Source organism: Vanellus vanellus, assembly GCF_965231255.1.
Source record: "Vanellus vanellus genome assembly, contig: HAP1_SCAFFOLD_405, whole genome shotgun sequence".
Lineage (NCBI taxonomy): Eukaryota > Metazoa > Chordata > Aves > Charadriiformes > Charadriidae > Vanellus > Vanellus vanellus.
In genome coordinates this window covers 139,497-158,173 of record NW_028128494.1, presented here as the reverse complement: position 1 = coordinate 158,173, position 18,677 = coordinate 139,497, and the positions used below count along the sequence as shown (strand labels likewise).

The 18,677-nt window shown below is 72.6% G+C and overlaps 6 protein-coding genes across 8 annotated transcripts; 3 read left to right on the top strand and 3 right to left on the bottom strand.

Annotated features, from left to right (window-relative positions):
• Nucleotides 1-998: 998 nt before the first annotated feature.
• Nucleotides 999-2,849, top strand: RTN4RL2 (reticulon 4 receptor like 2; the record flags this gene model as incomplete). The annotated part of the gene is made up of 2 exons (XM_082500242.1): nt 999-1,483; nt 2,041-2,849. Coding segments are annotated over 2 exons (1,256 nt in total), but the record flags the coding sequence as incomplete, so codon positions are not given.
• A 1,301-nt stretch (nt 2,850-4,150) lies between these two features.
• TIMM10 (translocase of inner mitochondrial membrane 10) lies at nt 4,151-4,841 on the bottom strand. Its single transcript, XM_082500241.1, has 2 exons — nt 4,715-4,841; nt 4,151-4,403 (listed from the first exon to the last, which is right to left on the bottom strand). The coding sequence occupies exons 1-2, from the start codon at nt 4,783-4,785 to the stop codon at nt 4,202-4,204; spliced, it is 273 nt and encodes a 90-aa protein (XP_082356367.1). The 5' UTR covers nt 4,786-4,841; the 3' UTR covers nt 4,151-4,201.
• Nucleotides 4,842-5,125: 284 nt separating this feature from the next.
• On the top strand, nt 5,126-8,978 carry SMTNL1 (smoothelin like 1). 3 transcript variants are annotated; one of them, XM_082500233.1, is made up of 8 exons: nt 5,126-5,470; nt 6,119-6,689; nt 6,968-7,127; nt 7,405-7,438; nt 7,584-7,724; nt 8,140-8,242; nt 8,389-8,472; nt 8,554-8,978. In XM_082500233.1, the coding sequence occupies exons 1-8, from the start codon at nt 5,202-5,204 to the stop codon at nt 8,971-8,973; spliced, it is 1,782 nt and encodes a 593-aa protein (XP_082356359.1). In that variant the 5' UTR covers nt 5,126-5,201; the 3' UTR covers nt 8,974-8,978. The 3 variants fall into 3 exon arrangements, with proteins under 3 accessions (XP_082356359.1, XP_082356360.1, XP_082356361.1); XM_082500234.1 differs by having other exon boundaries at nt 5,134-5,470; nt 8,321-8,472; nt 8,554-8,840; XM_082500235.1 differs by having other exon boundaries at nt 5,411-5,538.
• A 412-nt stretch (nt 8,979-9,390) lies between these two features.
• UBE2L6 (ubiquitin conjugating enzyme E2 L6) lies at nt 9,391-11,006 on the bottom strand. Its single transcript, XM_082500224.1, has 4 exons — nt 10,950-11,006; nt 10,356-10,445; nt 9,711-9,897; nt 9,391-9,632 (listed from the first exon to the last, which is right to left on the bottom strand). Exons 1-4 carry the CDS (start codon nt 10,968-10,970, stop codon nt 9,469-9,471), a joined length of 462 nt encoding a protein of 153 aa, XP_082356350.1. The 5' UTR covers nt 10,971-11,006; the 3' UTR covers nt 9,391-9,468.
• Nucleotides 11,007-11,755: 749 nt separating this feature from the next.
• Nucleotides 11,756-16,144, top strand: SERPING1 (serpin family G member 1). The gene is made up of 8 exons (XM_082500223.1): nt 11,756-11,807; nt 11,991-12,060; nt 12,177-12,681; nt 13,160-13,297; nt 13,378-13,581; nt 14,124-14,266; nt 14,568-14,787; nt 15,405-16,144. Exons 2-8 carry the CDS (start codon nt 11,992-11,994, stop codon nt 15,653-15,655), a joined length of 1,530 nt encoding a protein of 509 aa, XP_082356349.1. The 5' UTR covers nt 11,756-11,807; nt 11,991; the 3' UTR covers nt 15,656-16,144.
• A 178-nt stretch (nt 16,145-16,322) lies between these two features.
• Nucleotides 16,323-17,959, bottom strand: YPEL4 (yippee like 4). The gene is made up of 4 exons (XM_082500236.1): nt 17,808-17,959; nt 17,025-17,068; nt 16,722-16,830; nt 16,323-16,569 (listed from the first exon to the last, which is right to left on the bottom strand). Exons 1-4 carry the CDS (start codon nt 17,949-17,951, stop codon nt 16,480-16,482), a joined length of 387 nt encoding a protein of 128 aa, XP_082356362.1. The 5' UTR covers nt 17,952-17,959; the 3' UTR covers nt 16,323-16,479.
• Between the last annotated feature and the right edge of the window lie 718 nt (nt 17,960-18,677).

Sequence of the window (18,677 nt, the reverse complement as noted above, 5' to 3'; positions counted from 1 at the left end):
GGGGGTGCCCCCCACCCACCCACCCGAGTTGGGAGAGGAGGGGTGGACGTGGGGATGGACATGGTCACAGGGGGGTCCCAGGGGAGTGTGGCCCCGTGGGGTGTGTGCAGTCCCGTGGGGGGGGGGTCCCGGGGGACCGTGGCCCCATAGGGGCTGTCGTAGCCATTGGGGGGGGTCCCAGGGGAGCTCAGCCCCACAGGGTGGGCACGGTGGGAGTGTGGCCACGTGAGGTTGCCAGGGACCCATGGGGGACAGTGGCCCCAGGGAGCAGGCACGGCCCCGGGGGTCCCAGGGGAACACGGTCCCCTTTGGGGTGTCCAGCCTTGTGGGGTGGTCATGGCCTTGGGGTTCTCCGAGGGGACTGTGGCCATACGGGTGGGCATAGCCCTGGGAACTTCCCGGGGCACCCACTATGGGGTGGTCATGGTCCTGGTGGGCTCCTGGGGGGTCTCCAGCCCTACGGGGTGCTCATGGCATTGGGGTTCTCCAAGGGGACCGTGGCCATATGTGTGGTCATGGCCCTGGGAGTTTCCTAGAGGACCATGGCTGTGTGGGTGGGCATGGCACTGGGGGGTTCTGGGGCACCATGGCTCTGTGGGCGGGCAGGACCCTTGGGGGACTCCCAGGGGGGTCCAGCCCTATAGGGTGGTCGTGGCCTTGGTGTTCTCCAAGGGGACTGTGGTTGTGTGGGTGGGCATGACCTTGGGGGGCTCCCGAGGTTGTCCAGCCCTATAGGGTGGTCATGGCCTTGGTGTTCTCCAAGGGGACTGTGGTTGTGTGGGTGGGCATGACCTTGGGGGGCTCCCGAGGTTGTCCAGCCCTATAGGGTGGTCATGGCCTTGGTGTTCTCCAAGGGGACCGCGGTTGTGTGGGTGGGCATGACCCTGGGGGGCTCCGGGGGATGCAGGGAGGACCCTGCCGGGGCGGTGGGCGCGCGGGGCCGGGCCGGGGCAGCGCCCCCGACGATGCCCCGCGCTGACGCCCCGCTGTGCCCGCAGGCGGGCGCCTGGCGGCCCTGCTGCTGGCGGCACTGGCGTGGGTGCCCGGCGGGGCGCCCGCCTGCCCCGCGCTCTGCACCTGCTACGTCTCGCCGCCCACCGTCAGCTGCCAGGCCAACAACTTCTCCTCGGTGCCCGCGGGGCTCCCGCCCGGCGCCCGCCGCCTCTTCCTGCAGAACAACGTCATCAGGGCGCTGCGGGCGGGCACCTTCGGGCCCAGCACCGTCACCCTCTGGCTCTACTCCAACAACATCTCCTCCATCCAGCCGGGCACCTTCCGCCACCTGCCCGCCCTGGAGGAGCTCGACCTGGGTGACAACCCCCACCTCCGCGTCCTGGCCCCCGACACCTTCCACGGCCTCCGGCGCCTCCAGGCCCTGCACCTCTACCGGTGCCAGCTGGCCAGCCTGCCCAGCGCCATCTTCCGCGGCCTCCACAGCCTCCAGTACCTCTACCTGCAGGAGAATGGGCTGCTCTACCTCCAGGTCCGCCGTGGCCCTGGGGCTGCCCCGGCCCAGCTGTGGGGCGCCCGTGGGGCAGGGGATGGGGGGAGGCGCCTGGAGCCGGGTGGTGGGTGACCCCTTCGGGGCACGGGACAGGGCTCTGTGGGAGACCCATGGGGCACGGTGATGGGCGATGCCCATGGAGCAGGGATGTGGGATGGAGCGAGGGCCACGGGGCAGTGCCATGGGTGACACCAGCAGGGCAGGGACACGGGAGGGGGCTCTTGGTGGTACGCACAGGAAGAGGCGTTGGGTGATGCCCGTGGAGCACGGAGACAGGGCAAGGTGATGGGTGATGCTCATGGAAGCGGGTGGTGGGACAAGGCGACGGGGGATACCCGTGGAGCAGGGACGCAGGACAGGGTGACACCCAGGGCACAGGGTCACAGGGAAGGGTGACGGGTGATGCCTGCAGGACAAGGAGCTCCGGGTACAGCCCACGGAGTGGGGACGCGGGGCAGGGCCGTGGGGCTCCCCAGCGGGGCCACGCACCCCGTACCCACCCCGTCTCCCCCCCCTTCCCCCACGCAATGCCGCAGGACGACCTCTTTGCCGACCTGGCCAACCTGAGCCACCTCTTCCTACACGGGAACCGGGTGCGGGCGCTGTCGGAGGGCGTCTTCCGAGGCCTGCCCAGCCTGGACCGCCTGCTGCTGCACGCCAACCGCCTGGTGGCCATCCACCGCCGCGCCTTCCGGGGCCTGGCCCGCCTCACCATCCTCTACCTGTTCAACAACAGCCTGGCCGCGCTGCCGGGGGACCCGCTGGCCGCCCTGCCCGCCCTCCAGTTCCTGCGCCTCAACGCCAACCCCTGGGCCTGCGACTGCCGCGCTCGCCCGCTCTGGGCCTGGTTCCGGCGCACCCGCGTCTCCAGCTCCCCCGTGCCCTGCGCCAGCCCCCCGCACCGCCGCGGCACCGACCTGCGCCACCTCCGCCCTCGCGACTTCGACGCCTGCCCCGAGGAGGAGGACGAGGAGGAGGAGGAGGAGGAGGAGGAGGAGAAGGAGGAGAAGGAGAAGGAGGAGGAAGACGGCGGCGGCGGGGTGGCGGTGATGGGCACCCCCGGGCGGGCGCTGGGTCGCCCCGGCACGCTGCCGGCCGCGCCGCCCTCCGCCTTCTACCGCGACGGCCTGCCCCCCCACGACCTGCGGGGACCCCAGCCCCGGCCGCCCCCACCCTCCCGCGACTCCCGCGGCCCCCCCGGCGATGCCCGCTGCCCCCGGGCACCCTGCGCCCCCACAGCCGCCGCCGCCCCCCGGCAGCCCCCCGTCCTCCTGCCCCTCCTGGGGCTGCTCCTGCCCCGGCTCTGAGCCCCCGCCGGCGCCCCAGCGGGGTCCCGGCTCCTCGGAGGGGCCCGTGCCCCCCTTCTCCCCAGGGGGGGCCCCTAGAACTGTGGAGGGCGGCAGGGGTTTGGGGGGCACAGGATGTAGGGGGGTGCCCCCCCATCCTCAACGGGAAGAACCCCCAACAGGAACCAAAAGGTGGGAAATTATTTATTAAAAATGGTCTTATTTTGGGAGAGCGGGGCCTGGCTGCTGCTGGGGGGGCGGGGGGGGAGGCCGCTGCCTTTCCAGGTCACCGCCTGCTCCTCCTGAAATATTGATGGCCGCCGCACGGCCGCCGCGGCTGGAGGGCAGTGAGGCGTGCACGGCCCTCTGCAGGGACGGACGGAGGGATGGGGGGACGGACGGACACCCCCCCTCCCCACGGTACATGCACAAGCACCTGCCACCGCAGGGCCCGGTGACGCGACCGCTATCACCCCGCACTGCCGGTACCCCGTAGCCCTGGCGGGGGGGTGGCACCGCAGGCGGCCGGCGGGTGTAACAGGAGCCACGGGGCCACAGAGCCACCGCCCGCACTGTCACCAGCGCTGTCACCCGCATTGTCACCGGCGCCCACACCCCACAGGGCCTGACCCACTTCCCAGCAGGCACCAACGCAGACAGTGCCGGGCTGCGGACAGACAGACGGACGGAGCCCACTTGTGGCCTGTGTCCCTTTGGGTGGGTGTCACCCCAGGGGTGTCCCTCTGCAGGTGTCCTTCACCCAGGTCGGGGTGTCCCTGTGCTGGTGCAGCTCTCCGGCTGTCCCTGCGTGGGTGTCCCTGGGGTGTCCCTTCCCCCGTGGCTCTATGCTGTCCGGGCTGTCCCTGCTTGGGTCCCTGTGGTCCCTCCCGAGGTGTCCTAGATGTCCCCACGTGGTCCTTGTCCAGGCGTGGGTGTCTCTGGGCTGTCCCTGCTCCAGTGTCCCTGGGGTGTCTCTTCGTGGTCCCCGTGTGTCCCCAGCCAGGGCTGGGTGTCCTGGGGGCGTCCCTGTCTCTAACTGCTCCAGGGCCGTGTCCCTGTGCGGGGTGGGGTGTCCCCCGGCGGCGGGCAGACAGGGAGGGGCAGAGTGCTGTCCCCACCCTGCAGGGGATTATGAGGGGCTCAACCCGGCTCTGCCTAATCCCGGGGATTACACGGGCTGGGCCTGGCCAGGGGATGGGGGGGCACCCAGGGGCGCCCCCCTCAAGGACACAGCACGTGGCAGCTGGGCACAGCAAGGGGGGGTCCCCAGCAGCACCCACCGGCAGCGGTGGGTCCAACGCACACCCCAACACATCACCACGGGGGGGGGGGGGGGGGGGGGCGAGGGAAGCAAAGCAGCTGGCCCAAAGGCTCCAGTTTATTGGGGTGACGGGGAGGGGGGCCGGGGGGGTCAGGCGGTGCCGGTGCCCTGCTGCATGCGCTTGAGCAGCTCCTCGTCCTGCAGCGACAGCTCCGTCAGCTTCTTGCCCATCCTCTCGTGCACCTCCAGGTACTTGGCCACGCAGCGGTCCAGGCACACGCTCTCCCCCTTCGACAGCTCCGCCTCCTTGTAGTGGGGGGGGACGCACTTTCGGTGGCACGCCTGTGTCATCCTGCACGGCACCCCCGCCGTCAGCCCCTCGCCGGCCCCCACCGAGCACCCCAACGCCGCCCGTCCCCCCACCGCCCTCTCCATCCCCAGGCACCCCCAGAACCCCCCCGTCTCCCCCACCCCCCTGCACCCCCCGTTGCCCAGGCAGCCCCCAAACACCCCTTCACCCCCCAGCACCCCGTGGTTCCCCAGCGCCTCTGATACCCCCAGCGCGCCCCCAGCCATGGGCACCCCCCGGCGCCCCCCGCACCCCCAGGTCCAAGCACCCCCCAAAGCCCCCAGCTCCCCCTGCGCCCCCCCGCAGTGCCGCACCGGTTGTACATGTCGGCCATCATGTCCACCTCCAGCTCGGCCGCCAGTTGCTGGGCCCGCAGCGGGTCCATGGCGGCCGGGCCCGCCTCGCCTCGGCCCGGGACCCCGCGGCCGCTCCCGGCAGGAACCACGTGGGCGCCGCGCTTCCGCCCACGCGCGGAGCTGCCCCGCCCCGCTGCCGGCTTCGACCAATAGAAGCCCGGCGGATGGGGGAACAGGAGCGTGTTCCCAGCGCTGATAGGGCGCCGCGGGAGGGGGCGTGGCGGCGCCCGAAGCCATAAGGGGGATGGTAGGAGGGAAAGGCGCGCGCTCTGCAGCCCTTTGCCCCGCAGGGGGCGGGACCAGCGCCGCAGGGGGGCGGGGCAGTAACCGGGCTCCGCCCCCGGGGCAGTCCGAGGGTCACCGCGGGCTCCGTGACCCCGCTGTGCCCCCCCGTGTGCCTGTGACCCCCTGTCCCCCGTGTGCCTGTGACACCCCCGTGTCCCACATGTCCCCCCGTGTTTCTGTGTTCCCCCCCCCACGTGCCCGTGTCCCCCGGTCTCCCTGTCCCTCTCCGGGGTCTCCGTCTCCCCGCTGTCCCTGTCCCCCGTGTCCCCCCGTGGGCTCCTTCGGGGCGTCCCCGGTGTCCGGGCGGGGGCGTCGCTGTGTCCCCCACCCTGTGCCGCCCCTGCCGGTCCCCACGCGTGTCCCCCCGCCCCGGGCCCCACGCGTGCCCCGCGGGTGGGCGGTGAGTGAAGGCGGCACCTGCCCCCGCCGGTAAAAATAGCCGCGGGACGGGGGGGGCGGCGAGAGCGGCGGCGGCGGAGCCGGGAGCGGGCGGGAGGGTACGGGGCGAGGGGCGGCGGGGGGTGGGAGAGGGTATGGGGGGGCGGGGGGGGGGATAGGGGGGTCGAGAGGGGGAATTGGAGGGCGGGGGGGGGGGGAACGGGGGGGGCGGGACGGGACACGGGGGGGGTGAGAGGCAGAATGGGGGAGTGGGAGGGGGAATGGAGGGGGGGGGATGGGACATGGGGGCCGGGGTGGGGGGAGGTGAATGGGGGGGTGAGGACGGGACATGGGAGGTCGGGAGGGGGAATAGGGGGGTTCGGGGATGGGGGTAATGGGGGGTTAGGAGGGGTATGGGGGTGCCGCGACGGGACACGGGGGGGACCGGGATGGAGGGGGTGGTCAGGAGTGGGACGGGGGGAGGTGGTATAGAGCATAGGGAGGCTGGGGGGGGGGGGGCAGACTGGGGTATTGGGGTGTCGGGATGGGGAGGGGGGAGCCTGGGTGGGGAATGGGGGCTGGGCAGAGGCACGGGGGTGCCCAGAGCGGGGGAATGGGGGGGGCACGGAGGGGGGGGGGGATTAGTCGGGCCGGGGTGCTATGGGGGGACACCCCACTGACAGCCCCGTGCCCCCGCAGCAGTGACCGCAGCACCATGGAGTCCCTGGGAGACGCCGACACCCCCACCCCGGACACCCCTACACCAGACAACCGCGCCCCTGACGCCCCCGCCTCAGACACCCCCACCCTGGACACCCCAACCTCGGACACCCCCCCTCGCCCCCCCGCGGGGCCGGGGGATGGGGGGGCGGGGGGGGACAGCGGGGAAGCGGCAGCTCAGCACGGCGGGAGGGACCCCCGGGCAGCGGGGGGCGACGGGGGGGACGGCCAGGGGGCGGGGGCGGCAGGGGACGTGGGGGGGGACACCAGGGCGACAGGGGACACGGAGGGGGACACGAGGGCAGAGGTGGCTGAGGACGCGGGGGGCGATGCCGGGGCAGCGGGGGACACGGGGGGCGAGGACAAGGGCGCGGGGGACACGGGGGGCGACGCTAAGGCAGCTCAGGACGTGGGGGGCGATGGCGGGGGTGCGGTGGGCGATGGCGGGTCAGGGGCAGCCGGGGGTGCCGGGGGGGGTTCCACTGCGGAGGGGCGGCAGGAGGAGACTGGGCCGGGGCCGGCAGCAGCGGGCAGCACCCGGCGCCGTCAGGTGAGGGGGGACACGGGGGACGTGGGTGGAGGCAGGGTGGGGACAGGGGTGGCAGTGCCAGGGGCAGGGTGACAGTAAAAGGGACGGGGGTGGCATTGCCCATAAGGGCAGTGCCAGGGAGCAGGTGACAGTGGCAAGGGCAGGGTGGCAGTTGCAGTGGCAGGGTGGCAGTGCCCATGCTGGCAGTGGCAGGCTGACAGTAAAAGGGACAGGGTGGCAGTGCCAGGGACAGGGTGGCAGTGCCCGTGCCAGCAGTGCCACCCCGGCTGTGCCCGCAGGAGCCCACCTGGCTGCAGGACGAGGAGGACGAGCTGTGGCCCGAGTTCCCCCCCTGCTCATCCCCAGAGGGGGCCACCAGCCCCACGTCCCCCCTGTCCCCAACGTCCCCCGTGTCCCCCATGTCCCCCACATCCCCGGCGTCCCCCACATCCCCCACAGGTAAGGGCAGTGCTGGCAGGGCACCGGGGTGCTGGCATGGCACCGGAGTCCCCTGGGGTCACCACTGCTTGGCACGCAGTGTGTCCCCCCATGAGGTCCCCTATAGGTCCCCCATGTCCCCTCCCCATGGGGCAGGACTTCCAGCCCGGTGCCCCCCATGGTGCCCCAGGGATGCCCCCCCCATGTGGGACCCCGCCGGTGCCCAGAGGGGACGTGGGTGCCCCCCCCCCCGGGGAGCCCCCTCCCACCCCGCCGACCCCTCCTCTCTCCCTTGCAGCTGGCACCACCGAGGGCTCGGGGGGCAGCGAGAGGTGAGTGGGGGGGGGAGCACAGCCCCATGGGTGCCTCACGGGTGCCCCACAGCGGGCACCCCTCACCTGCCCCCATGGCTGGCACACCCCCATGTGTCCCCGCATGCCCTCACCCCCATCCACGGGGACACCCGTGTGCCCACAGGGGTGCGCCGGCGGGGGGGCCACGGGGCCGGGCACCCCCCGGAACGGCGGGGCCAAGGCCGAGGCCGGAGGGGGCCGGGGGGCGGCCGCGGTCGAGTGCCCGGGCACAGGGGCGCAGCGCCATCCTGGAGAAATTTGGAGGGTGAGAGGGGCCTGGACCCGCTGGGGTACTGGGGGGGGCTGGGGGGCCATGGGGCAGTGGGGGGTATGGGGGGACTGGGGGCATGGGGGTATTGGGGGGGCTATGTGGGATATGGAGGTATTGGGGGGCCATGGGACAATGGGGGGCAAGGGGGGACTGGGGGGCCATGGGAAATGAGGGGTACAGGCGGACTGGGGGGCAATGGGGGCACTGGGGTTGGCCACTAGCCAACAGGGCGGACACCGTGGGAAAAATGTGTCACCGGGGAACATGGGGTCAAGGACGCCCCCGGGGGCAGGGACTGGCCGATGGGGGGGTCCCCTTGGGGAGGGTCGGGCCAGGCCGGGGGGGGGGAGGCAGGGAGGGCCCACATGGGGGGTGTGGGGTGCCCCACGGCGCCCGGCATCGCCCGCAGGGCAGCCACGGGGCCGGCCCCACACCTGCGGCGGACGGGGGGCACGGCCACAGTGAAGGCGATGCTGCTGGAGTGGTGCCGTGCCAGGACCCGCGGCTACCAGGTGAGGACGGGGGGGGCGCCGTGGGGGGGACGCTGTGGGGCAGCCGTGGGGCGGCCTGACCCCCCCCACCCGTGGCAGCACGTGGACGTGCAGAACTTCTCCGGGAGCTGGGGCAGCGGCTTGGCCTTCTGCGCACTCCTCCACAGCTTCTTCCCCGACGCCTTCGACTACGGCAGCCTGGAGCCCGGCGCCCGCCGGCACAACTTCACCCTCGCCTTCACCACCGCCGAGTGAGACCCCCCCCGGGCCCCTCCCCATGCCCTGTCCCCGTGTGGCAGCGGTCCCCCCCGGTGACGGCAGTGTCCCCGCAGGGCGCGGGCGGGCTGTGCCCCGCTGCTGGAGGTGGAGGACATGGTGCGGCTGCCGGTGCCCGACGCCAAGTGTGTCTACACGTACCTGCAGGAGCTGTACCGCTGCCTGGTGGCCCAGGGGCTGGTGAAGACCAAGAAGCGCTGAGGGGTGACGGGGGGGTTGACCTTGGCTGCGCACCATGCGCCCACCCAGCCGCTCGGTCACTGCCCCCCTCAGCAGGATGGGACAGGGGAGAAAAAAAGATGGGAAAAATACCCCTCGCGGGTGAAGACAAAGGTGGTTCAATAAAGCAAAAGCAAAGGCTGCGTGCGGAAGAGAAGGAAACCAGAAGACTCGTTCTCTACTCCCGACGGCCACTGCCTGCAGAGAGGGTGTCGCTGCGCCGCCACCGCTCCTGGAGACAAATGCCCTCATCCTGAATGCCCCCCACCCTCCTGCTCTCGCTTGGCTTTTATTGCTGAGCGTAACGTCACCAGGTCTGGAATACCCCCTCCGTCAGCCGGGGTCACCGTCCCCGCTGTGTCCCCTCCCGGCACCTTCCCCACCCCCAGCCTGCCGCAGCGGGGGGATGTTGGGGACGGCTTTGTCCCCTGCCCTGTCCCCCGGCAGCACAGGATCGCGGTGTCCGGCTGCGGTGGCCTCGTCTCTCATGGGGGGGCGTGGGCATGGGGACGCTGGCACCAGTCTGGGGGGGCACAGCGCTGGCACGGCCCCGCTGCCACCGCAGAGGGGACAGGCAGGCAGGGCGGCATCCCCCGGGGGTGACACACACACGGGGGGCAGCACCTCACGCTGCCCCCCCACCCCAGTGAGGCACCGTGGGGCCAAATCCGGTGTGAGGGTGAATTTATTAACTCATGAAGAGGTGCCCCAGCGCCACGGCGGGTGCGGGGAGGGGGGTGTCTCGGGGGGGCTCAGGCCCCGGGGGGGTCGGGGCGCGGTTCGGCGTGGCGGCGGGTGTGCTCCTCCGCCCGGCGCCAAAAAACCTCGGGCTGGTGCTGGAGCTCGTGGGCCAGATCCTGCCGCAGCGCCCGCTGCGCGTCCGGGCTGTCCAGCATCAGCAGCAGGTCCTGCAGCACTGCGGGGAGCAGGGGGGTCAGGGCGGGTGCCCCTCCGGCTGTGCCCCGTCCCCGTCCCCGTCCCCGTGGGTGCCCACCTGTGACAGCGTGGGTCTCGGGCACCCAGAGCTGGCTGGAGGTGAGGGGCTGGCAGACGCGGCCCTCGGGGTCCACGCCGGGGTGGTAGATGCTGGTGCGGAGGGTGACGCTGGGGGGGGCCAGCGGGTGGTGGGGGGAGAAGGTCATCTCGAAGCGGAAGGCGCCCGCGTTGTACGGGGGGTTGTTCTGGGGGACACACAACCCCTCAGACCGCCCCCGCCGCAGCCTCCGTCAGGGGGGACCCTGTCCCAGCCCTGATACCCAGTGGAGACCCCCCCAGGAGGGGACACCCCCAGGGGACCCTCCCTCATGTTGCCCCGATAGGGACCCCCACTCGGTGCCCCTCAGGGGACCCCCTCACCCCCATATTCCCCATGCCCGTGGCCCCCACCCCCGTGCCCAGGAACTCCCCAGGGCCCCCCAGCCCGCCGCTCCCCAGGGGTCCCCCCTTGTGCCCTCAGGCCACCCCCAGCTCCCCCGTGCCCCCGCGGCGCCCCATCCCAGGGACCGCCCCGCTCCCCAGGGACCCCCAGACCCCCCCCGTGCCCCCCCGCCCCCGCAGCAGCCCCCCCCCAGGCCCCCCCTACTCCCCCCTCGACCCCCCTGCCCCTCCGTTCCCCCCCGCCCCCCCGTGCCCCCCGTACCGGCAGCAGCAGCCCCCCCCACCGCAGCACGTTTCCCTCCAGCGGCGCGAGCTCGCAGGCCCCGCCCCACTGCCGCGCCTCCTCCAGCTCCTGCACGGGAGGGGGCGGGTCGATGGGCGGGGCCACGTTGGGATACGCCCCGACAGGCTCCTCGCGTGGGCGGGGGCACCACCCGGAGCACGCCCTCCAGGGGCGGGGCCGCCTCCAAGCCACGCCCCGTCCCGGAGCGGGCCCCGCCGCGGAAACGAAACCGGAGGACGCGTCTCCGCGGGGGGGGAAGGGGGGGGCACCGCCCGCACCGGCACCGCCCGCATCGGAACCCGCCGCACCGGCACTGACACCCCCCGCACCGGGACCCCCCCAACGGCACCAGTGCCCCCCGTACCCCCACCGGCATCGGCACCACACCGTCTGCCCCGCAGCCCGGTACCGGCACCCCTGCACCCCGAGACCTGCATCCCCCGACCATCCCCCCCCCGCCCCCGGCGCTGTCACCGCTGAGTGCTGACACCGGGACACCCCCCTACCCCGTACCGGCCCCCCCCCCGTGCCTGTGGCCGCACCGCCCCCGGTGCCCCCCGGTGCCCCGCACACCTTGGCGAGCCTCACGGCCATGGCCACCTCTGCCCGGTGACAATGGGCGGGGCTCCGCCGGGCCGCGCCCTGGGGAGGCGGGGCGAGATGCTCCAGCCCCGCCCCCAGCACGGGTTGGGGGCGGGACCAGACCCGGGGGACATAGAGATGGGGATGAGGGGCCAGAGGGGCCGGGGGCAGCCCGGGGCCATAGAGATGGGTGGGGGATGAGGGGCCAGAGGGGCCGCGGGTAGCCCGGGGCCACAGGAGTTGGCCGTGAGGGACGGGGCCTGCCCCGCGCAGCCGCGGGCACGGCAGCTATGGCGGGGGGGAGGCCGGAGGCTGCCGGCTCCTGCCCGTGCTGGGGGGCGGCGCTGCGCCGAGCAACTGCCTGGGCGGGCGCGGGCGGGCAGAGGGGTGGGTGGTCTCTGCCCCACCCCGGGGAGCGGGGAAAGGCCGGGGGAGGGACCCCGGGGGGGGGGCGCACCACCTGCGCCTCCCCCCAAGTCACTGGGGGACCGGAGGGACGAGGGCGGGGGGCTGAGCTGCAGCTTGAGCAGCGAGACCGCCCCGCCACCGCGGGGTCGGGGGGCAGTGGAGTGGCGAGAGCGCCCCCCCCCCCCCCCCGGCGGTGCCCCAGCGCCGGGAGCACCGCAGGACGCGGGGCGGGGCGGGGGCCGCATCCTGCGCCGGGCGCTGCGCCCAGCCCGCCCCGTCCGGCCGCCCCGGGCACCCCCGGCTGCCGGCCCCGCTGATTTACGGGAAGCGTCGGCGGCCGCCCGCCGCCCTCCTTAATCTTTAACCAGGCAGGGACAGATCCGGCCAGATCCCCCCTGCGCCCGGCCGGACACACGGGGCCGCGCCGCGCCGGGCACCCAGGTGGGCACAGCGTGCTGCCCCCGCGCCCCGGGGGCGTCCGACCGGGGGCAGCCCTGGGTGGGGGTGCGGGGGTGGGGGTGCCGGGGTGTGGTGGGAGGGTGTTGGGTGCCACGGTGGGGTGCCGGGGGCTGGCGTGGGGATGCTGGGCGCCCCTCAAGCCCCTGACCCGTGCTTGCCCACCAGGATGCCCCCCGCGATGCTCTGGCTGCCCCTGGTGTGGCTGGTGGCCACAGCCGAGGCCGCTGTCACCTCGGTAAGTGTGGCCCGGGGTCACGGGCTCCCTGCGCCCAGCTGCCCCCCTGCCCCCCTTCACCTGGGTCCCCCACCTGGGTGCCCCCTGCCCACCCTCACCAGGGTGCCCGTGCCCAGGTGCCCACGCTGGAGGTCGCTCCCACCCAGCTGAAGCCGCTCAGAGAGCACCCAACACCACCGGTACCCCCCCATCCTGCCCCAGGCCCTCCGGGGGATGTGGGGGCACCCGTCCTGCCCGCGCCCACCCCCTCAGCCCACTCTGAGGAGCTGTCCGGCTTGGATGCCCCCCTGAAGGCCACAGACCCCCCCAGCCCTAAGGAGGCTGAGGGAGAACCCGAAGAGCCCGGTGCCATGGCCAACGGGACCACAGCAGCACCCACACCCGGCATCACCCAGGGCCCCCCCGGCACCACGGGCACCAGCGCCCCACCGTGCCCCGGGGACGAGGAGCCGGCCGAGGCCTGCGGGGACCCCACGGGGGAGCAGCGGGCAGCTGTGGCTGAGGCGCTGGGCACCTTCGCCCTCCGCTTCTACCAGCACATGGTGGAGGCTGCCCAGCCCGATGCCAACCTGCTCTTCTCCCCCATCAACGTTGCCATGGGGCTCTCGCACCTCCTGCTCGGTGAGTGACTGCCTGTGGGCTCTGCCGTGGGCTCTGCCATGGGTTCTGCCATGGGTTCTGCTGTGGGCTTTGCCATGGGGCACCACCATGGGTTCTGCCATGGGTTCTGCTGTGGGCTTTGCCATGGGGCACCACCATGGGTTCTGCCATGGGTTCTGCTGTGGGCACCACCATGGGCACCACCATGGGCACTGACATGGGTTCTGCTGTGGGTTCTGCTCTGGGCTCTGCCACAGGGCACCACCATGGGCACTGCCGTGGGCATCATTGTGGGTTCAACTGTGGGTTCTGCTGTGGGCACCACCACAGGCGCCACCGCAGGCACTGCCGTGGGTTCTGCTGTGAGTTCTGCTGTGGGCAGTGCCCTCATCACCGCTACGGTCACTGCTGTGGGCACCACCTGCAGCCCCACCGCTGTCCCAGCCCGGAGCAGCAGTGCACCCGTGGGTGCCTCACTGAGCTGCCCCTGTGCCCACAGGTGCCCGTGGAGAGACCCGTGAGCGCCTTGCTGCCATCCTGGCGTACCCGCCGGAGCTGGCCTGCGTGCATGGCGCCCTGCGGCAGCTCGCCAGCGTGCCTGGCCTCTTCTCTGCCGCGCAGATCTTCCACCACTCAGGTGAGGCGGGCGGCCGGGCGCTGGCGGGGCCACCAACGCCGGGTGGGCATGGGGCTGATGCCCGCCATGCCACTGGGCAGGGCTGCACCTCCATCCCCGCTTCCTCAACGAGTCGCAGCGCTTCTACGGCGCCCAGCCACGGGCACTGAGCGGCAACGAGAGCCTGGACCTGCTGCGCGTCAACGAGTGGGTGCGCCAGGCCAGCCGGGGGCTGCTGCCCACCCTCCTGCCCGCGCTGCCCCCCCAGCCCGGGCTGCTGCTGCTCAGCGCCGTCCACCTCCAGGGTACGCCCCGAGACGGGAGCTGCCCCGGGACGTCTCCTGGGGGTTGGCTCTGGGATCTGCCCTGGGATCTGTCCTCGGCTCTGGGATCTGCCCTAGGAACTACCTGGGGATTGACTCAGGGATCTGCCCCGGGATCTGCCCCAGGATCTCTCGTGAGGATCGACCCTGGGGTCTGCCCTGGGATCTCTCCTGGGGGTTGGCTCAGGGATCTGCCCTGGGACCTGCCCTGGGGATCTTCCCCAGGATCGGCCCTGGCATCCGCCCTCAGCTCTGCTCGGGGTATCAGCTCCGGCATCTGCCCTGGGAACTACCTGGAGATTGACTCCGGGGCCTGCCCTGGGACCTCTCCTGGGGACCAACTCAGGGATCTGCCCCGGGATCTGCTCAGGGGAAGCGGCTCAGGGATCTGCGCCTGAGCTTCGCCTCGAAATCTGCCCCGAGATCCACCCGCGACCCAGCGTGGGGCTGAGCCCGAGGGTGCCTGGCGTGGCAGCCGCCCCGCGCCCCCTGTGCCCCCCAGCCGCGGTGCCGTGTCCCCGCAGCTGCCTGGCGCACACCGCTGGAGGCCGAGCAGACGGTGCCACTGCCCTTCCTGCGCCCCGGGCGCCGTCCCCGTGTGGTGCCCACCATGACCAGCAAGAAGTACCCGGTGGCCTCCTTCACCGACCCCCGCCTGCAGGTCCAGGTACCCCCCCACGGCCGGGACCTCCCCGCCTGGCTCGGGGACGGGGGGGGGGGGGACAGGCTGTGACATCACCGCCATGGAACTCAGGAAGGATGCCAGGCTGTGACCTCACTGTGGCAGCACAGAGGGGGATGCCGGGCTGTGATGTCATTGTCCTGGCACTGGGGCTTGATGCCAGGCTGTGATGTCACTCCTGTGGCACTGGGGGGATCCCAGGCTGTGATGTCACTGCGGTGGCACTGGGGGTATGCTGGGCTGTGATGTCACTGTGGTGGCACTGAGCGCTGGGTCCGTCCCGCAGGTGGGACGGCTGGAGCTGAGCGGGGGGCTGAGCCTGGTGGTGCTGGTGCCGCGGGGTCCCCTGGGGTCGCTGGGGACGCTGGAGCGGTCACTGGACCCCCCCACCTTCCTGGGGCTGCTGCGGCGGGCGGCCCGCACCCCCCCCCAGCCCACCGCCCTGGCGCTGCCGCGTCTGCGCCTTGACCTCGCCATGGACGTGGTGGCCCTGGTCCACGACATGGGTAAGGCCACCGACCCCCCGCCCTGGCGCCTGCCCATGAGGGCACTTCTCGGGCTGGGTGGGCTAGGGGTGATGTCACCTCCCGCGCAGGAGGTGACATGCAATGATGTCACTCCCTGTAGGATGTCACTGGCCCCTCCCCGGTCCCTTTCCCCAGGGCCCCCAATGTCCCCCATGTTCCCCGGTGCCCCCGTGCCTTTGGTGTCCCTAGGGCCCCCCAGTACCCCGGTGTCCCTGGTGTCCCCCATGTCCCCAGTGCCCGTCTTGTGCCCCACTGCCCCCAGTGCCCACAAGGTCCTCCTTGTCCCCAGTGTCCCCACAGTACCCCTGCTGTCTCTGGTGTCCCCAGCAGCCCCAAAATCCCCCGTCTCCCTGGTGTCCCCCTGCTGCCTTCGTGTTCCCCGATGCCCCCCGTTGCCCCTTACCCCTGCTGTCCCCAGGGTCCCTGGTGTGCCCCTACTGTCCCACACATCCCTGGTGTCCCTAAGGCCCCCCAGTGCTTCCCATGTCCCTACTGCCCCCTCTGCACCCATATCCCCATTGTCCCGGTGTCCATCCCTGGCGTCCCCCGCGTCCCCCGTGTCCCCGCGGGGCTGGCGCTGAGGACAGGTGCTGCAGACTACGGGCTGTTCCTGGACGCGGAGCTGTGCGGGCTGGCGCGGGGCCCAGCGGCAGTGGTGGACGCAGCGCGGCACCGGGCGGTGCTGGTGCTGGACGAGGCCGGTGTGGAGGCAGCGGGTGCCATGGCCACTTCGGTGGCCCGCACGGCCCTGCTGCTGGAGGCCCTGCGCCCCTTCCTCTTCGTCCTCTGGCACGACGCCGATGCCGTCCCCCTCTTCATGGGACGCCTCAGCGACCCCCAGCCCTGACCCCTGCCCTCCCTCCATCCCTCCCTCCATCCCTCCCTCCTGCCCTCCTCCTCTCCCCTCCTTCCCCTCATCCCTCCCTCCCTCCCTTGATCTCTCCCTCTCTCCCTTGTCCCTACTTTCCTCCGTCCCTCCCTCCTTCCTTCTCTCCTCCTGTCCCTCCTCTCCATCCCTCCTTTTCTCCCACCATCCCTCCCTCCCCCTTCCTTCCTTCCTCTCCTCCCTCCCTCCCTCTTTCCTTCCAACCACCCTCTCCAGCCTTCATCCTTCCCTCTCTTTTCCCTCCCTCCTTCATCCCTCCCTCCTTCCATCCTCCCTCCCTCCCTCCTTCCTCACCTCCCCCCCATCTCCCACCCCTCCCTCCCCCATCTGTCCCCCTTTCCTCCCCCATTGCTCCCCCCCCAGGGCAGTGTGGGGTCCCTGCCCCCCCGTTCCCCTCTGTGCCTCAGTTTCCCCACCAGCTCAGGGCCTGAGGCCCCAATAAACGCCCTGACTGTGGCTCCTGTCTGGGGAGGGGAAGGGGCAGCCCGGGGCGGGGGGCAGGTTGGGGTCTCTCAGGGCCTCCCCCATGCACGGCGGGTTCCCGCGGGGGCCCTGGCTGAGCCAGGGCAGGGGGCAGCGCCGGGGGTGGGTGACACCCCACACCTTCCTAAAAAAGAAAAGCCTTTATTGCCCTAGAAAAGCTCCCGCAGCCCCCTCCCCGCGCTGGTGAGGGGCAGCGGGGTCCCCAGGGGGGCTCCGGGGAAGGCGCGGGGGCAGGGTCACCCGCTGCCCGGCGGGGTGGGGTGCGGAGGGAGGGGGTGCCCCCCGAGCCCCCGCCGTGCCGGTCAGTCCCAGCCGTTCTCCTTCACCATGTGCGACATCTCGATGATGAACTTCCCCTCCTTGTACTTCTGGCTGCTCTCGAAGGCCTGTTCCTGGGGGAGATGGCGTGAGGCCCCCCCGGCGCCTCCTGCTGCCCCCCCCCCCGCGGCTTCGGGGTGCCCGGGGGCAGCTCGGGGCGCCCAGGCCGGGCACTCGGGGTGCGGGGGCGGCGCGCGGGGAGGGGGGGCATCGCGGGGGCACTCACGTATTTCCAGCCCAGGGTGGTCTTGCAGCTCTGGCAGAAGATGTCGGCCACCGAGTGCAGCCCCGTCAGCAGCAGCCGCTGCTCCGCCGGCCCGCAGCCCACGTTCACCCTGCGGCCCAGAGCCAGTGGTGTGCCACCGGCACGGCACGGTGTGCCACCGGCATGGCACCAGCATGGCACCAGCACGGCATGGCACCAGCCAGGAGAGCAGCCCTGGGTGACTCCCCGGTGCCACTGCCCAGGTCCCCCTGCTGTCACCCCCCACCCCACGGCCGCGGTCCCCGGTGTGCCGGCGGTACTCACACGGAGTTGAACAGGTAGGCACGGCCATGGCTGCCCTGGAAGGACTGTGGGGACACGGCAGGAGTCACCAGCTGGGCCCCATGTTCCCTGTGCCACCCATGTCCCCCCACCCCGCTGCATCACCACCACGCAACATGCCAGCCCGGGGACACCATGGGGGGACACTCGCCATCCCGGGGACACCGCGGGGGGAGACGGTCACCACCAGGGAGCACCACAGGGGACACTGCCACCCCCAGGACACCAAGTGTGGGGGGGACACTTGCTACTCTGGGGACACTGGGGCAATGCGTACCACCCTGGGGACAGCATGGGGAATGTCCCCACCTTGAGGACAACATGGAGGGAATGCTCACTACCCTGGGGACAGCACGGGGGTGTGGGGGGGGACACTTGCCACATCAGAGGCACCATGGGGGGACACTGGCTGTTCCAATGCCACCATGGGAAGACGCTCACAGCCCTGGGGACATAGCAGGGGGGAGGGAAAGCTCACTGTCCCCGGGGCCACCTTGGAAGGAAGCTCACAGCCCTGGGGACACCGCGGGGGGGTGCTCGCAGACCCAGGGCCACCCTGGGGCCACCCGGGGGGGACACAACATGACACCATAGGGAGAAGCTCACAGCCCCGGGGGCACTGGGGGGGGACACACAGACACGCTGGCTGTGCTGATGCCGCCATGGGGAGAAGCTCACAGCCCGGGGGACACCGCGGGGGGGTCGCCGGCTGTCCGGGCCCCCATGGGGACAGCTGTCCCCCCACCCCGGGGGTGGCGGGGGCACCTTGGAGATGAGCTCCTCGTGCCTGGCGAGGTGGGCCCGGCAGTGGACGCAGCTGTAGGTGCGGAGGGAGCGGGGCAGGTAGCTGCGGAAGGTGCGGGGGGACAGGCGGGCGGCGGGGGGCAGGCGGCGCCGAGGGGGGGGCATGGCGGGCGGCAGGGCCCCGGCGGGGCGCGGGGGGGCCCCGGGGGGCACCGTGCACCCCCCGCAGAGCCGCTCGCAGGGGAAGCAGCGCAGCAGAGCGCCGAGAGCCGTCGTTCCTCCCGCGCCGAGGTCGGGGGGGCACCGCCGCCCCGCGCCCCCCCAGGTGAGAAGGAGGCGGAAAAGGGGGGCGGCCTGCGAAGGGGGAAAGGCAGGCGGTGAGGGGGGGGCCCCGTCCCAATGCCCGCCCCCCCCCCCGCCCCACTGCGAGCTGAGACCCGGCCAGCTCGTCGCAGGAGTGAGGGGCAGCGGGGGGTGGCACTGCCCCGTCCCCGCTGTCCCGGGGGGGAGGAAGGGAAGGAGGGGGCAGAGGGGGGCCCGAAGGTCTGAGCGGAGGATGGGGGGGTCCCCCTAAGCAGGGTCTGGGGGTGCCGGGGGGGGTCGGGGGTGCCGGGGGGGGAATGTTAGGGGTGCCGGGGCGGGGGGCACACCATGGGGGTCCCCGGGGGGACAACTGGGGTCCCGGGGGGAATATGGGGAGTCCCGGGACGGGAGGATGGAGGTCCCGGGGGGACGATGGGGTGGGAGGGGGGATGGCGATGGGGGGTGGGGGCCCCGGGGGGGATACTGGGGGTCCCGGGGGCACGATGGGGATCCCGGGGGGACACACTGGGGGCCGGGGGGGGCCGGGGGCCGCTCACCGCCTGCCGCTGTCCCCGCTGCCGCCGCTGC

Excerpts from the sequence above, each read along its gene's own strand:
- SMTNL1 (XM_082500233.1), top strand. The coding sequence starts at position 5,202 with ATGTCCCCCCGTGTTTCTGTGTTCCCCCCCCCACGTGCCCGTGTCCCC. Across the intron at positions 5,471-6,118 it reads GGCGGCACCTGCCCCCGCCG|CAGTGACCGCAGCACCATGG; the intron begins GTAAAAATAGCC and ends GTGCCCCCGCAG. Across the intron at positions 6,690-6,967 it reads GCAGCACCCGGCGCCGTCAG|GAGCCCACCTGGCTGCAGGA; the intron begins GTGAGGGGGGAC and ends CTGTGCCCGCAG.
- TIMM10 (XM_082500241.1), bottom strand. The coding sequence starts at position 4,785 with ATGGACCCGCTGCGGGCCCAGCAACTGGCGGCCGAGCTGGAGGTGGAC. Across the intron at positions 4,404-4,714 it reads ATGGCCGACATGTACAACCG|GATGACACAGGCGTGCCACC; the intron begins GTGCGGCACTGC and ends GGTGCCGTGCAG.
- SERPING1 (XM_082500223.1), top strand. The coding sequence starts at position 11,992 with ATGCCCCCCGCGATGCTCTGGCTGCCCCTGGTGTGGCTGGTGGCCACA. Across the intron at positions 14,267-14,567 it reads ACCCCCGCCTGCAGGTCCAG|GTGGGACGGCTGGAGCTGAG; the intron begins GTACCCCCCCAC and ends TCCGTCCCGCAG. Across the intron at positions 14,788-15,404 it reads GGCCCTGGTCCACGACATGG|ACTACGGGCTGTTCCTGGAC; the intron begins GTAAGGCCACCG and ends CAGGTGCTGCAG.
- UBE2L6 (XM_082500224.1), bottom strand. The coding sequence starts at position 10,970 with ATGGCCGTGAGGCTCGCCAAG. Across the intron at positions 10,446-10,949 it reads TGGCCGTGAGGCTCGCCAAG|GAGCTGGAGGAGGCGCGGCA; the intron begins GTGTGCGGGGCA and ends CCTCCCGTGCAG. Across the intron at positions 9,898-10,355 it reads GGGGGGGGCTGCTGCTGCCG|AACAACCCCCCGTACAACGC; the intron begins GTACGGGGGGCA and ends TGTGTCCCCCAG.
- YPEL4 (XM_082500236.1), bottom strand. The coding sequence starts at position 17,951 with ATGCCCCCCCCTCGGCGCCGCCTGCCCCCCGCCGCCCGCCTGTCCCCC. Across the intron at positions 17,069-17,807 it reads ACGAGGAGCTCATCTCCAAG|TCCTTCCAGGGCAGCCATGG; the intron begins GTGCCCCCGCCA and ends GTGTCCCCACAG. Across the intron at positions 16,570-16,721 it reads CCACCCTGGGCTGGAAATAC|GAACAGGCCTTCGAGAGCAG; the intron begins GTGAGTGCCCCC and ends CATCTCCCCCAG.